Consider the following 16,438-nt stretch of genomic DNA (forward strand, 5'->3'; position numbering starts at 1 on the left):
CCCACCCTGGAGCCACACCATCCAGGCCTCTCCTGGGTGGAGGGAGGTGTAGTCCTGCAGCCAGAAGGGATCCGGGGAAGCAGATGGCACATTTGGCAGACTGTGCTCCTCGGCTTTCCTCTCCATAGCCAGGCCAGAGGACCTCTGTCCCCAAGGTCGGTCTGGGAGCATCCCCCCTCCGGTCCCACACTTTATTCCAGCCAACGCTACTGTTTATTCATTCCCCCCGCCACTTGCTTCCTCCCTCCCTCCCTCCCTCTCCACTCTCTCATGACACCCTGGAAGGTCGCGATGCCCTCTGCCTTGCGATGGGTCCTCCTCCGAGCTCCCTCCAACCTCACGGCCAGCCTCGCGACCGCGCATGCGCCGGCTGCCTGACGCGCGCCCCCGCATCCTCCGCTGGGAGCCACCTTCTGATGCAGGCTCTGGTCCTAGACTCTCTCCCAACTTCTGTTCTCGCTTTCGCAAGCTCGCGGTTACACACCGGTTCCCATGGATTTCAGGGAGTGGCCATGGACGTGTATGAGTGACCTGCGTGGGAAATGGCCCGCCCGCGTGCTGTTGCAGACGGCTCAGCTCCGCCAGAGCCTGGCAAAGGGGGCGGGTGGTCGGGGGAGGCGTCCTAATCCTAATCTCTCATTAGCAGAGGCACAAGGCATGTTGATGGAACGGAGGTGGCAGGCGGTGTGGACAGAAGCCTGGCCAGATGACCTTGTTGCTGCCTATGTTCTGGGCAGGGAGAGTGGTGGGGGTGGAAAGTTCAAGAACCCTCCTGCTTTTTGGATAGCAAGGTATATTCCCTGCTGAGGACTGCTAGCCACATAACTCCAGGACAGGAACACAATTCTTTCTTTCTCCTTAGAATCCCCCTCCCCCTTCCCCAGGGTGGACTCCTCTCCTCCTTGAGTTGGCCATTCCAGACATGTGCTTTTTCCTTTTCCCATTTGACAAAATTCGAGCGATCCCTAAGAGCCTGCTTAAATGACAGGAGCCTTTCCAGTTTCCTCTAAGCAGAGACAGGGGTCCTCTCCTCCCTCCTGTTTGTGCACAGCATGACTCCTAACGCTTCAGACTGAAATCCAATTCGTGGAATTTCCCCCTTTACCAAGTTATGAATTCCTCAAGGGCATGGGGTCTGTATTGCTCAGCCTAAATTCTTAACTGGGAACCTGGCCTATAGTTGATGTCCCTGAACATTTGTCAAATGGACCTGAAGCAGGTGTTCAGCAGGCAGGATGGGAAGCAGGAGGGCATATTTGGCAGTTTTCTCCTACAGAAGGTGGTATGAACTGGGATTCTAGTAAGTCACTTTTGGAGCCAAGTTCCTTCCAAAGAGGAGCCAGGGGCACCCCCTGCTTGCCTTTCAGGAACTTCTGCATGGCCTACAGACCATTTCAAATGATTTGGCCCTTTATTCTCTGCCCTCAAAATGGCTTTTCCATTGTTCCTGTGCACATTACATTTCCCCAATTCATCCCTAAGCTTGGCCAGGAAAGTTGACTGTTTTGTCTTTCCACCTGTGCCTCAAAACTGAGCCTGGGGAGACCTTGACAATTTAGTGTCTGTGGGTCAAAAGAACCTGGGGGTTTGGATTCAGATGTGGCTGTTTGATTTCTGGTCTAACATTAGGAATAATTTCTCTTGAGGGCTATGAGTTTTGAGGAAATTCTCTGAGAAAAAGCTTTGAGATGACTGTCCCAGAAGATTCTTAAGAATAATATCTTTCCTCCACCCATCTTCTCAGTAAGTGGTGTGGAGGTGGGGGGTGGTGTCAGGGAATAGGGATACAGATGACTTTAAGGTATTATCTTGACCTGTTCACAGTCTCAAGTTCAAGCAAGTTGTTTCTCAAATTACTTTATTTCCTCTGCTGTAAAGCGTGTTGAAATGTGAAACTTGTTCCACAAAGTTAACATGGTCTTCAAGAGAGAGTAGCTATATGTGCAGAGTACACATACATACCGACGTACACACCTGTTTATGTAGATGCCAACAGCACTGAGGCGATGAACTTGGGTAAAGAGAAGGGGCTTTCTAAACCGAAAGGCAACCTGCCCATTGTGTGTGCTTGGCCGGGGTGGGGGTAACCTATGATGCCAATTGAATGCTACCCCTGTGGTGTACAGCTGCAGAGAGCAACACAGGGAGCAGACGGATTCTAGATGGGGCAATGGAATAACGATGATGGTGTGGCCGCTAAAAGAAAATAGTTCAGGTTTGCAGGACTAGGCTCCCCCTGGGGAGTCACAGGAGCTGTGCTCCCCTGAGGGCCTCACCAAAGGGGCTGAGGTCACAAGGTGTGAACAGGTCCTAAGGGGGCTTATCCAGGCCATAGCACCAGGTTGCTTGCAGCCATAATAATATGTTGACTTCAAGCAGGAGCCTTGGAGAAACCAGCTGCAGCCAGAAGAGGAAGCTGAATGGAGCAGGGAGAAGAGTCGGGGGTGGGATGGGCCTAGAAGGTGCAAAAAAGAAGTGAATGAGAGTATAATAGAAATGCCTTAATGTTAGGGACTCGGCTTAATCCAACTTATTGAAACCTTTGGAGCTTTTCTCATCCTGACTTGAGGGTGGGCACTGTGTTACCTGTTTCCAGAACATCCATCTCTCCATACTCCCCACCAGCATACACACTCAGGACTACAGAGGGTCAGAGCCCCTGGAGTAAATTAGGGGGGAAGAGGTAGGTGAGGAAGCCCAGGTGCCACTTGGAGACCTGCTGAGCTGCTCACCTGGGCCAGGTAAGGAGAAAAGAGAATCCTCTGGGGAGGGACAATCATATAGGGAATAAATTACTGCAAAGAAAGGGGTAATGTAAGACTTGTCCTGCATTAGGGTGTGCTGGAGAGTGCAGAGATGAAGACTTGGCACATGAGAACTGGGATTTCAAAGGAGCATCTTATCTCCACCTGTGTTTATGGATGTGGGAGCTGAGAGCAAATGGATCTGTCAGGATCAAGGTCAAACTGTATTCTCATCTGGGCTCTCCAAGGTTTCCCATTTATGCTCATTCACTGTTAGTAAAGATGCAAACCTCTACACCTTTGTGCCCTTTGGGCTCTAGAGGAGAGAGGCACCATGCATGTCACCCATGGCTCTTCCAAGCTGGAATCCTCTACCAGCTTCTTAACCTTGGAACATCACCCCACAGAGAGGGTGAGGAGTCTGGAGCCAGCTGTGACCTTCAGCAGCCACCAGGTGTCACTGATGTGTCTGTCTTAGAAATGGGGGCCAAATTCCAATGTGGCAGAGGCTTCTGGGAGATTTCCAGATGCTCCGCCCCTTCTTCCTTGTTCCTCAAGAACCGCCTGCTTGGGGGTGGAAGTGACTGGGCTGATCACACTAACACAGAACAGATGGCGGGGTGGGGCGGTGTCTCTTGACCTTCCACTGTGAACACTGTGTTCCCCAGGGCCTCAGGACTTGTGTTAAAGTTGGGTCAGGGGGGCTGCAGGGCCCATCTATACTGACATGGGCCCAGCCTCAGACCCTGATCCCCAGCCCTCTCCCTCTAGCTGAACCCCAGTTCTTTGAGCCACTGTTCCTCTCTGAGGCCCAGCAGGAGACTGGGTTTGCCTGGAGAAGGAGGAGGGACTTCAGACTATCCCTGTGCAGAGACAGCCAGATGCAGGCCCTTTGGGAACCCTAACCCTCCGGCCCATCTTGGTCATTCCCTCACACTTCCTTCCTGGATAATGTGGATGGCAGAGAGCAGTGCAGTGTCCCTGAACAGGGAGGTGGAACAGCAGTTTGGGAAGGAGGGATCCTTGGTTGAGGAGACCTGGATTTCTCAGCCTCTTTGGGGCAGTGTTGCCCAAGATGGAGAAATCTCCAGCAGGACTCTCTGAAGCTCACCTCTGGGCTTCCCCAAATCATCTCTGTGTCTCACTTGGCCAGGACCAAGGTCAGATGTCAATCCACGGCCCAGCCTGAGCCAGGAGTGGAAGAGGGAAGAGGGTATGTGAAGTCCTTAGGCATACATCTGTGTTTCTGGAGCAGAGGGAGACCACAGGAGGCCAGCCGTTTGGGGGTGTGTGTGCAGGGGGTGCCTTTGAACTGGGTGGGACCAAATCAAGCCCTGGGAAGTCTTGCTTCAGAGCTGCAGCAGAACATACGGCATCTCCCATCCTCAGAAAGGGGAGAGGTAAGAGGCGGGGCTGGGAGCAAGAGGGCGACAGAGAAAAATGATGGGCACAGGCGCCTTCAAGTGCGGTCAGAGGAGGTCCAGCCCAGGGCAAGGTCTAGATGACCACGGACTGCAGGAGGCGGAAGCACATCATGAGGTCCAGCGGGATGGGTGGCTTCAGGAAGTTCCCATCCAGCCGCAGGTAGCGCAGGTGTGGCACGTTCTCTAGGTCTGAGGAGAAGTCGTGGAAGGCCACCAGGTCATGGGGACAGATCTGCGTCCCATTGATTTCTATGGAGAAAGAAAGGGAGACGTCAACAGCAGGGTGCGTGGGAGGCAAAGAGAAGGAAGGACTCTAGAATTCTCTCTGGAACTAGCCGATCTTGGGAATGGGTGACCATAGATGGGTGGCCCTAACCTCCAGACTGTTTACTCATTTGCAAAATGACTGAAGTTGGAAACGATCAATAATTGTTATTGAAGTCACTCTGGAGAATTGGATGTTAGGATATCGGACCCATTGCATCCTGGGGTGTTAAATTGGAAGGGGTCCTTAGAGACCCCCATGATCAGGTTAATGCTGTAGAAAGAGGAATCTAGCTAAGTGTGGAGAAGGAACAGAGGGAGGGAAGATCGGAAACCTCTGGGATGTGAGAATTACTCTGGAGAATTACGCCTGTGGGGTGGGTGTGGAGTGTGAGAATGGATGGAAGATGGTTATGTCGACAGAAGTAGGGATGACAGGAAGAGGAACCGAGATCTAGGGAGGTGATGAGCCCACTGATTCTCAAGTGTCCATGGCCTGAGATTCCATTTTCTCCTTTGCCTCTTGTGAGACAGATGAGGCATGTCATCTTCTAAATAAGATTCTTTTTTCTCCCTAAGCCTGGCCTTGCTTGTCCTCTGTGGAGACGAAGGAGGGGAGAGAGGGAGCAGTCATTGTTGTCTTCTCTTCCTCTCCTCTTTTTCCTCTTTCATGGTTGAGGTAGTGGAAGGACCCTGACTGAGGTGGATTTTCCCATAGGGCTTTATTATTTTGTGCCTTATTATTCTGACACTTGTTCCTCATTGTGTGAAATGTCGAGGGTGGTGCCTGCCCTGTACATCAACGAGGGAATGTTTATGATGTCATTTTGCAAAATGTACAGGTGGCAGCAATATGATAATTGTTGAAAACATAATTGTGCCAGGCATGGTGACACATGCCTGTAATCCCAGTGTCTTGGGAGGGAGGCTGGTGCAGGAGGATTTTGAGTTCAAAGCCAGCCTCAGGAGCAAGGCCCTAAGCAACTCATCAAGACCCAGTCTCTAAATAAAATATAAAAAGGGGCTGGGAACGTGGCTCCATGGTTAAGTGCCTCTGGGTTGAATCCCTGGTACCAAAAAATAAAGAAAACATAATCATCATGCTGATCCAGGTCCCACTGTGCCCATCCTATTCTATCTGTTAGTGATGTGGAATTCAGGCTGGGAGGGGGTGAGCGCTTGCAGTGGAGGACATGATTTTTCTGACTTCAACCTCAGCAGTCTGAGATACCCCTCTGCAACATGTTTTTCCACAGTCTGGAACTGTCACCATCTATTAATTGAAGTGTCCTTTCTGTCTATATTCTCAACCTATTCATCTTTCTGGGGTTAATGTGTTCCACTTTAATTGCTATCTGCAGAGTAAAATTAGACTGTTTTTCTATTTTCCTGAATTTGTTTCTTGCAAGATAAACAAACAAACACCTTCTTCACTTGTAATTATCCCAGATACATGAACAGGCCTGTTGTGTCCATTTGTTCCAAGATCATAGAAACTTAAATTCTCTCTTTTTGGATTAGAAACCAAAGATCCTCTCATATTGTTCCAGGTTTCCCTTTCTTTTTCCTTGATTCTCTTCACCCTTCATTCCTTGTTAGAGTCTGTAAACAAGTCAGGATGGCGCCTGGCATTTTGCCAGGGGGAGTGGTTTGTGAGGTGGCGCCAGCGAGCCATTAAGTGTGGAGATTTCTTATTGGTTGACTGCTGTATCTAGTTTATGTTAATTAAGATAAGCTGTGTGGAATGTATATATACCCCTCCTGTCCTACAATAAACGGCTCCCACTCCTGCTGTATCAATGTACACAAGTTGCTCGTCACCCCCCGGTTATTTTGCTGCAGCCGGACTGTGGCAATTCCTTATATGAAGGGAGCCAGATACTCTTTCATTTCTGAAGCTTCTGCTCAGATCTGACATTCTGATTAAAGCAAAGTTGAGACTCTCCACTTCCTGTTCTAGGCTGCAATAAGCTAAGGACCGTGTAATATAGCTTAGGCCAACTCTCTCTCCAATGTGCAACTAAATATTGCAACCTTCCAGACAGATTCAGAAAGCACCAGCATTCAGGCATTTTTCCCCCTAGCTGCCACATTTTTACCAGTTGTGTATGCTGAAAAAATAGCTGCCTCTCTGGATACCTTTCACAGACTCTTCAAAACTGAGGCCCAACTTTGAGAAGAAGCTTTCTCCCACTAGTGCTGGTTTCTGCAGCACACGAGCCCAGGACATTTCAGGGTGAGCATTCAATATTTCTATTCTGTTTTTAGGAGGATGTCCAGGAGTATATTCTATGTCTACCCTATTAATAGATCCAGATGCCAGAGAAACTGGTACTGATGAGAACAGATGGAGGAAGAAAACCTATTACCCTCCAAACATGGCATTTTGTAACTTCATCCATATTTAACTATTAAGTCCTCCTATCAACCTTGTGCTACAAGGTATTATTTTCATTCTCTTTTTACAGATGAGAAAACTTCCTGGAAGGGTCAACTAACTTTTCAAGGTCACATACATACAGCAAGTGGTAAGGCCAAGATTTGCAGTCCAGAGATCAAGTGGACGCTTTTCCAGTGCTAAGGATCAAACCCAAAGCCTCCTGATGCTAGGCAAGCGCTTACCACTCAGCCACATCCTTCCCAGAGGATGCTTTTGGTATCCCCCACTCTGAGGCTCCCGAGAAAGGGTGTAGAGCCCCCACCCTCCCTGGCCCTGGCCCCTGCAGCCCTGGCCCCACCCCACTCACTCTCTATGCTGTTGTTGTTGAGGTACAGGTGCTCCAGCTTGTTGTTGATGGCCGGCACATTGCTGATCTTGTTGTGGGACAGGTGCAGCACGAGCAGGTTGGAGATGTTGAAGGAGTTCTTGGGGAGTCCCCTATCCGACAGCCTGTTGTAGTTCAGCCGGATGAAGGCGAGGTTGGGGAAGCCCTTAAAGTATCCATTAGGGATGGTCTCGATCTTGTTGCTGTCCAGGTAGAGCTGGTGAATGGCCGAGGGGACCTTGGGTGGCATCTTTCTCAGGATGTTGTGGGCCAGGTTGAGCTGCATGAGGTTCTTGAGGCCCTGGAAGGTGTCGGGCTTGAAGACGCCGTCGCTCAGCCTGTTGTGCTGCAGGTCCAGGAGCAGCAGGTTCTCCAGCTTGCTGAAGACGCCCGGGGGGATCCTGGAGATGTGGTTCTGGCTGAGCCTCAGCTGCTCCAGGTTCCGGGGCAGGGCCGAGGGCACCTCTTCCAGCTGGTTCTTCTCCATGTAGAGGAACACCAGACTGGGCAGTTTCTCCAGCACCCTCTGGTCTACCTTGCGAATCCGGTTGTTGTCCAGGTTGATCCACCTCAGGCCCGTGGCGTTCTTGAAGGACTCCACAGGGAGCTCAGAGATGAAGTTGTTCTGGAGATAGAGGTAATGGATGCGGGGCGGGATGACAGGGACCTTGCGCAGGTTGCGGCTGTCACAGTAGAGGGCCGATGGGAAATCAGGGGGGCAGTAGCATTCCCGGGGACAGTCAGGGAAGACAGACGGAGGGCCCGGAGGCAGTGGGGGAGGCAGGTCTGTGGGCTCTGCTGGCTCATGGGGCTGAGGAAAGCTTGGAGTGGGCCTGGGCCGGGGCTGGGGCCTAGGCCTGGGCCGGCTCCCGGGTCTTGGTCGTCTTGTTGACTGGCCTTGGGCCCCTGAGGCCAAGATGAGGAGAAGTGGGAGGAGCCAGCAGAGGGATGGCCTCATGATCCAGGTGATTCACCTGCAGAGGGGAGACACAGGGGTTCATTAGGGGGCTGCAGGGGTAGATGCCTTGACTCTATGGCCAGAGTCAGGCAGGACTGGCTCCTGGGGAGATGGTACAGAGCTCGGGGACTGTAGAGCAGGTGAGGATAAAGAAGGCTCCAGGTTCTGGATTTCCCACACGGTAGCAATGAACCTGCTCTGGGGAGGATGGTCCATTCTGGGAGAAGGCCCACTGAACTGGGTCAGGAGTTGGAGAAAGCCTTTGACCCCTCTGGTCCTGCATCTCTCCATTTGTGGCATGAAAAGATCATTCCTGCCTTTATAAGAGGCATGTTAGGATGTATGAGCCTTGAGTCCTGGGGTGTTACATCTGGAAGAGTCCTTAGAGATCCCATCACAGTGTTTTTCAAACTGTGCCTCCATTTCCACAGGGTCCCTTGGGTTGGGGAACTGAGGAGGTGGCCCTGGGTACTCTCAGCCCTCTCTTGTACCAACTTAGATTTAAAAAATCTGTTGTATACATTGAGGTTTAGCCAAAACATTCATTTGAGAAAAGAAAAGAAAAAATTTCATTACCAAAAATGGTTTGATCCCACCAAGAACCCACTGTTTACGGAAAAGTGAGTCTGGAGGGGAAAAGTGGCTTGCTAAGGCCAGGAAGTTATTTCACAGAAAATTGAGTACAAAAATCGAAATCTTCCACCTTTCAGAGCGAGCAGAGCTCATGGGAAAAAGGAAAGTGCTCAGACACCCTGCATCCACCCATGCTCACCCGTGCTCTGGCCTCCCCTCTCCTCGCCCACTGCCCTTGGCTCAGAGAATGCTGGTCTTTGCCAGCATAAGCCATGCCAGGAATTTCTCCCCAGATGTGGAGGCTCCTGGGAAAATAAATAGGAAAGGAATAGAAAGATATAGGGGAAAAGCACTTTTTCTTTTGACCTGGTATTTCTGCTCCCCATATCCTTTGGAGTTGGTAATACTGAGGTAAGCTATCAAGAGGAACTTCCTTTTGTCTTCAGTAACATTGGAATAGGAAGCTGAAGGATCTTTTGGATTTGCCTTTCCAATGGCCTTGATGACACCTCAGGTAGGGCCATGTGGTTGGAGTTGAATGAACCTAAAGAAATATCAATCAACCCAGGGCCACAGTGGAGAGTGGCAGTTCCCACAGGCTTCCTTCCCTGGCCTGGGCTGGGAAGGGTCCAGGGAGAGAGTGCCTCGTACCTTCCCTTTCTAAGACTATCACCTCTACTCTATCCCCGCTGGTCTCCAGCCAAGGTCCCTTTGGATTATTTTGTACCTTTTGCCCAATTGTGGTGGTCCACCCCCTGTCCTGAGCCCTGGGGATGCAGGCTTCTTGGGGTTCACAGCTTTCACTCACACGTGCACACACACCCTAGAGCCCAGCCACACACTCTTGCACACCTACATGCATGGTCCTCTTCCCATTCCACACATAGAAGCAGACTCACACTCGCATGTGCCCTGTGTGCATGCGTGTGTGGGAAGGAAGTGGAGAGGGAGGCTGGCTTCTCCAAGGGGGTCTCAGGCCATTTTTCCCTGGGCCTCTCTATCCCCAGGGGCCTTGCAGTGAGGTTTCTGGCCTCACCTGCTGTGGAGGTGCAACAGTCTGGCAACCCACTGAAAGGACTGAAAAGACAAGACGTTCATTGTGGAACCTTAAACTTGAGCCTCATTGCTGGACTCCAGATCACTTATATTTGTTGAATTATGAATTAACACTTTATAAAGCCTATAATTTTCTGGAAAATAGCACACAATCATATTACATATAAATTAAGGGGGCAGTTTAAACACTAATATTCTAAACGTAAACATTTTTAAAAGCCCAACTTATGGACCTTGTTCCCCCCCCCCTTTGTGAATTTCTTTGTATTTTAATCACCCAGAAGTCTGGAAATTCGCCAGAAGTAAATCTCTCCTGCTGTGAGAATACTGGCTCCAAGGCCAAGTCTAGAGGCGGCTGAGGTTCCTTGTTCCCCTTCATTGCCTTTGTCACCAAAGCACATGTGAGGTGCCCTTAAAGCAAGCAATGCTCGCAGAGCTTCCAGAAAATTCCTGCTCTGTTATCTGGGAGTGACTTGGGAGCTGGCCTCTGCGGGGGTGGGTTCTCAGTGTCACAGAGCCTGGATGGCCATTGTCAGGGTGACATGAATGGGAAGGTCAGTCCCAGTTCTGCCCTGCAGGGCCACCACATCCCCATCTCCAGTGCCAGACTCTTGGATAACCATCTTATCCTCCTACTAGTCCCTTTGACCCTTTTGCATTCCAGTCCTCAAGGGCCAGCCAAATTCCTCCCAGAACCTACAAGAGCCTCCCTAGGAAATGCACCCTGGGGCGTGGGGCATGGGGCAAGTTTCCACAGAAGCTTGGAGCCCCAGGCTGAATCAGAGCCACTCCACGGCCTGAGCACACAAGGAAATAGTGCTAGTTTCTAAGCCTTTTTCAGGGGCCTGCTCCGCCCTGCAGAGCTTGGCTGGCAGCACAGCAGATCTCTGGCCCAAGCTCAGTGAAATCCTAAGTCTCTAAAACCAGACCCAAGATCCTGGAGGTACCCAGACTTCAAGGAGAGTCACAGAACTTCCCACAGAGCCCCAAACCTACCCCTCTCTACTCCTGCCTTCTGTCCAATAAGCTCCCTCAGGGTGGAGTGTGCATGTGTGTTTAAAACTTCTTATGCTTTTGCAAGCACACCTCCCCACCCCACCCCACCCCTTTCTGCTAGTCAATGACCACTTGTTAGACACCTACAACGACGTGATTCATGCAGCCCGGTCTCCAGCACCGGCTCTCACAAAGGTGCTGCTTCATGGAGGGGAACAGCAGTTGCTTTGGACAACCCTAAATTCACTCTCTACATTTAGGCACATTTCCTAAGAGAGTTTAAAATTCAAATGTCAGTTCCAACTATATAAATTTGAACTTGAACCCTAGCTCTGACTCTCTTCCCTGGGCACCAGCCAGCTCATCTGTATGAGGATTTAAATGAGATCATGCATTCAAAGGCACGAAATCGAGGTCAAAATCTCTACAAGTGGCAGGACTTATTGATTCATCTATTTATTTATCTACAAAAGAGTGGGTTCTCTAGGGAGTTCATTGATCTTTAAAGTGAGCTATTCCTCTTTCCTATCTATCACATGTATTTAAGGTTAGAATCCAGGACTGGTACAGTGTTTCAGCTTTGAACAAGGCTGGGCTGAGGCCCAGAGGGTTTGTCAAGTCCTTAGGAGCTGGTTAAGGATAGTTGGCTTTGTGTGGAGAGATCAGGGTCGTCTGCCAGGGCTGGGCAGGGTTAGCATCAGTTTTATTCCATACTATGAACCGACATTCTTACAACAAATTATCTGCCTAGGTAGTCAGTGTCCTCGTGGCTTAGCACAGACAGATTACCCTGTCCCTGAGCCAGGCCTATGGACACTCCCTAGACCCCATTTTTGGTGCTGGGGTTTGAACCCAGTGCCTCACCCACCCTAAGCATGCATTCTACCACTGAGCTACACACTTAGTCCCATCTCTTCTTCCTCTTCTTTCTCTTTTAAACCCAGACTTTTGAAAGCCATTCTGCTCTCTATATCTCTTCCTGTAGCCCAGAGGGCAATTGGAAGCAGGGACAATCAGGCATCTCTGCCCGCTCATTTGCTCATTCGTAGAGGAATGAGACAGGTGCACCCAGTCAGCCTGGAACTCTTTCCAATCCCCATTAGGACTGGTGTGGTCCTGTTCTGAGCCTCAATTGCCTCATCTGTAAAATGGGGATAACAAAACCTTCTCTCTGTCTACATTCCTCATGCATTTGTCAGAAGGGAATGTGATAAGCAACTTTTAAATGTGCTACTGATCAAAGAGTGCTAAAAATAAATATAATACTATTATGGAGAGACCATCTGTCTCCCCAGTGTCTACCACAAGGCCAAGTGTAAACAGAATGAAGTTTTATGGCCTTCGGCAATGAGTCCAGAAGAGCAAATTTTCCCTTCTGGGAAACCAGAGTGGAAGAAACCAGAGTGAGAAAAGTGAGAAGACTCTTCTCCTCTGACAGCCTGCTGCCCACCATGGCCTCCTCTCTGCTCCCTCCCTGGGTTTCTTTTTCTTGGTGTAGTACTGAGGATCAAGTACTGAGGATCTGCTAACCCGTATATGCTGGGCAAGCACTCTACCTCTGAGCTATGGCCCCAGTCCTTTGATGTTGAAACAGTGTCTCACCAAGTTGCCCAGCCTGGCTTCAGATTTATAATCCTGCCTCAGCCTGGTGAGTAGCTAGGATTCCAGGTGTGCACCACCAGGCCTGGCTCCACCCCAGCATCTCCAGCATCTCCAGCCACTTAAGAAGGACAAGAAGAATCTGTTTGCCAGGAATGGTGGTACACGCCTGTAATGCTGGCAGCTCAGGAGGCTGAGGCAGGAGGATTGCGAGTTCAAAGCCAGCCTCAGCAAAGGTGAGGCATTAAGCAACTCAGTGAGACCCTGTCTAGGAATAAAATACAAAATAGGGATGTGGCTCAGTGGTCGAGTGCCCTGAGTTCAACCCCCAGTACCAACAAAGAAGAAGAAGAAGAGGAGGAGGAGGAGGAGGAGGAAGAGGAGGAGGAGGAGGAGGAGGAGGAAGAGGAGGAAGAGGAGGAGGAAGAGGAGGAGGAAGAATCATCATCATCATCTGTCTGATGGCTCCAGTAATTATAGATTTGGATTTCAACCAGATCTGCAGTTGTTTACCCTGGGCATACTAAGACCTTTCTCCCCCCCCCCCCCCCCCCCAGTGCTGGTGATCAAATCCAGGACCTCGTACATGCTAGGTAGGCACTTTACCCCTAGCCAACCACTTTTTGGATTATTTTGAAAGTTAAGTGAGTTAATGTGGCAAAGTCAGTGCTCAGTGAATGCCAAGGGATTATTGATAATATTTCAAGGTAAAGGGCCTTTCTCCTTCAGCCTCGTTCAAGGGCAGCCCCACTCACTGCTCAAAAGCAGGGGTCTTTCTTGCAGTGTAGATATTGCCTCTTCCATGCAGAGCAACTTCTTTGTGACTCTGAAGACTCCACTTAGGACTGGGAATCCATGAGTTTGGAGAGACCCTAAAAGCCCCCTGGCCACCTGGGAAAAGCTAACTCTGTCCCTCTGGTTCACTAACCTTGCCCCATACTTTCTGCAGCTGGTAAGAGGGTAGCAAAGGTGGAGTCTCCTTCCTCTGCTGCCTGGGGGACAGTCTTTCATACCTGTTTTTTTGTTTTACCCCTCTGGCTTTGAGATGCTTCTCTCTTGTGTTCAATAAACAGGGCTACCTTCCAGGGAAATGAAGAGGGAGCAAAGAACTTCACAGTAGGCCCGACCTCTGAGACAGCCCATCAGAACCGAAAGCTGTCATGAAGGGGAGAGGGAGTCTAGAAGGGTTGGAGCTCGGCCAGCATCATGTTCGGCAGATAAGAAGAAACAGGAGCTCTTTGAAGCTGCACTGAGGGAACTATGTTTCTGGAATGATCCTTTGTGATAGGGATGCTTGGGCTTGCAAGCAGGATGGAGAGGGCCACTCACCGGGGATAGTCCTATTCCCTCCAGTGCTCACTCTGACTCTCCAGATAAGGGAGGGCCTGTTGGGACACTTGGAGCTCCTTCTCCAGGAAACCACAGAGCCTTCGGCTCAGAGAACACTGGGGAAGTCCTGGGTTTATACATGGCAGAAGGTCTCCCTCAGGCCCCAGCTCAGTTTATCAAGCCCTGGCCAACCACTGGGACCCTGGATATATTTTTAAAAGCATGGATTCCTGGTTTGCATTCAGCCTGCCTGGAATGAGGGTCCACACACTGTGTTTTTAGCAAGTCTCCTCACAGCCACTGTCCCCACCACCCCTGGTGGTCTGGAGATGAGCTGTGCCTGGGAATCCTGCCAGCCCATACCCTGCCTGCCATGGGACCTCCACTCCCCATCTTGTCAGTGAGTTTTGGGGATGGGGAGGGGTCCCCAGTTTTCCCTCCCTGACGGCTTAAGGAATAACTGTCTTCTTTTCCCTCTACCACAAGATCCCCTTTCTAACCTCAAGGGTTGTGTTAATTTTGGAATGGCTTTAAGGAGAGATTTTCTTTTTCTTTCTTTCTTTCTTTCTTTCTTTCTTTCTTTCTTTCTTTCTTTCTTTCTTTCTTTCTTTTTTTTGCCTGCAAAGGGAAAAAAAAAAGAATAATAACCAAAAAAACAACTGCCCTAGATTTGGGAATCAGGACCTCTAAGACTTGCAGGCTGGATGTGGTGGTAGCACATGCCTGTAATCCCAGTGCCTCAGGAGGCTGAGGCAGGAGGATTACGAGTTCAAAACCAGCTTCAGCAACTTAGCAAGGCCCTGAGAATTTAGGAAGACCCTGTGTCTAAATTAAAAAATAATTAAACGAGCCAGGGATGTGGCTCAGTGGTTAAGTGCCCCTGGCTTCAGTCCCTGGTACCAAAAAAAAAAAAAAAAAAAAAAAAAGACTTGCAGGCAGGGTTGCTTTCTTTTCTTTCTTTCTTTCCAAAAGCCAAGTGGTTTGGACCAGGAAGACAGAAATTCGGACTGCTGAGCAGATCTGCTTGGAAGGCTACGTCTTTCTCCCTCCTACCCAATTAAGCTCAAAAGAACGGAGAGAGTCTTCCAGCTCCTGTCTCACTCGTCCCCTCCCTGCCCTGCCTAGACTCAGGACACATGATTTTCTTTTGGCTCTGCCATCTCCGTGGGAAGACACACTTTCTCTTTGCTCTTACAGCTGGAGAGGTGTGTGAGAGGGTGAGAGACAAGATGCAGAGAGAGTGTGTGTGTCTTTGACAAAGTGTGACGATACATGAAAGGTGCAGAGAGATGGGCTTAGTGTCCAGTTTCTATGGCAACACCTGCCCTGCTGAAATTCTGTGTGCGACATAGCTCTCTGGGCTACAGCAAACATCTGTAGCAAGAAAGTTTCACTTTAGCAGCAGCAAATATGGGGGTACAGGAGGATGGAGAGGAGAAGAGGAAGAGGGCGGGGAGGAAAGGAGGAAGACTGCATTTGAGCTCTTTGGGGAGGAGAGAGGGTGGGGGAAGGAATCGGGGACACACTGGGAAGACAGAGGCTTGATCAGTAAGCTGGATGGGACAGGGCAGGGGGTAACTGGCTGGAAGAAGGAGACTTCAGATCTCCTGGGCCTCTCCCAGCCTGGGCTTACCTGCACACACCTGCTGTCCTCAGCTCTGGGTCGGGCGGTCCTCCTCTTCCTCTCCACCCTTTGGTGGAGCTGTGGCAGCAGAGAGCCAGCTAGAAGTTCTGATCTCCCCGTGGTGGTGTGTGCTGACTTTTCTTCCACCAGATCCTACTGGGGTGGGGAGGTTAGGTTAGGGGGAGGGAGGGGCAGATTGCAGGGAGGGAGAGGAGGGAGGGAGGAGAGGAAAGAGGGAGGGAGCTTGGGAAAGGAGGAATGACAACAATAAAGTCTTTATTTGGCAGCCAAAACTCCAAAGACTTCATCCACACACCATGCCCACTAACGGACTCGCTTTTAATAATGTTTCCTTCTGCTGCTGCTGCTGTTGGAGAGGCCTGTTTGGCCCCTGTTTGGAAAACAAGCTAAATTAACAAGGGAACAGGAATGGGAAGCAGCCTCTGTAGGCCAGGCTGGTCCAGCACGGGCCTGTTGAATTCCTCCTTACAAGTGTCTTGCTTTGATGCTGGTCTCTCCCTGGTGTTAGATTCCCAGCCCAGTGAGGGGGCTGGGATGCTTCTTCTGAGCAGGGACTGTCCTTCCCCAAAGCATCTTCTCCAGGAGATTGTTAACAGAATGGAGTCTTACCGTGCAGTGAGCTGGCACAGGAGATCACTTTGGTTTGGCTGGCCTAAGGACCAGAGAGGCAAAAGTCGGGCCTGAGTCACACACAGCAAAGTTAAAACTAAATTCAGATCTGATGGAAGACCTAAGGTCACTGTTCCTAGTTCATGTGGACAATGCTGGAATCTTCTTTCAGTGTCTCTGTCACATTTAGGTGAGATTTGGGTGCTGTGTGGTCATCCCATAAAGTGACTGGGAAATCCAAATTTCCTCAGTGACTGTCAATATCCCAGAAGATCCATTCAAGTATCGCCAATGCCTTTGACAACACTGTTCAGCTAAAACTCTCAGCACACTTGCAGTCAAAGTAGTAACCCCAGGAAACTTCCTGCCATCACCATTGACTATTTAGAACCCCAGTGAAATTTACTTTTGTCTCCATGGGCCCCTGGAAAGCTGCAGAGTCCAATGACAGGGGACTCCCACCCCCTGCACCCTCA

General features: G+C 50.2%; 1 protein-coding gene across 2 annotated transcripts; it reads right to left on the bottom strand.

Annotated features, from left to right (window-relative positions):
* Positions 1-1,841: 1,841 nt before the first annotated feature.
* PRELP (proline and arginine rich end leucine rich repeat protein) lies at positions 1,842-15,498 on the bottom strand. Of its 2 annotated transcripts, none has more exons than XM_081298139.1 (3): positions 15,352-15,498; positions 7,180-8,171; positions 1,842-4,417 (listed from the first exon to the last, which is right to left on the bottom strand). In XM_081298139.1, exons 2-3 carry the CDS (start codon positions 8,153-8,155, stop codon positions 4,242-4,244), a joined length of 1,152 nt encoding a protein of 383 aa, XP_081154265.1. In that variant the 5' UTR covers positions 8,156-8,171; positions 15,352-15,498; the 3' UTR covers positions 1,842-4,241. The 2 variants fall into 2 exon arrangements, with proteins under 2 accessions (XP_081154265.1, XP_081154264.1); XM_081298138.1 differs by having other exon boundaries at positions 15,342-15,498.
* Between the last annotated feature and the right edge of the window lie 940 nt (positions 15,499-16,438).

The sequence above is a fragment of the Spermophilus citellus genome (genome assembly GCF_964194105.1).
Source record: "Spermophilus citellus genome assembly, chromosome: 6".
NCBI classification, from domain to species: Eukaryota; Metazoa; Chordata; class Mammalia; order Rodentia; family Sciuridae; genus Spermophilus; species Spermophilus citellus.

Coding starts and splice junctions, on each gene's coding strand:
- PRELP (XM_081298139.1), bottom strand. CDS start 8,155: ATGAGGCCATCCCTCTGCTGGCTCCTCCCACTTCTCCTCATCTTGGCC. Junction 4,418..7,179: donor CAACAACAACAGCATAGAGA/GTGAGTGGGGTG, acceptor CTTTCTCCATAG/AAATCAATGGGACGCAGATC.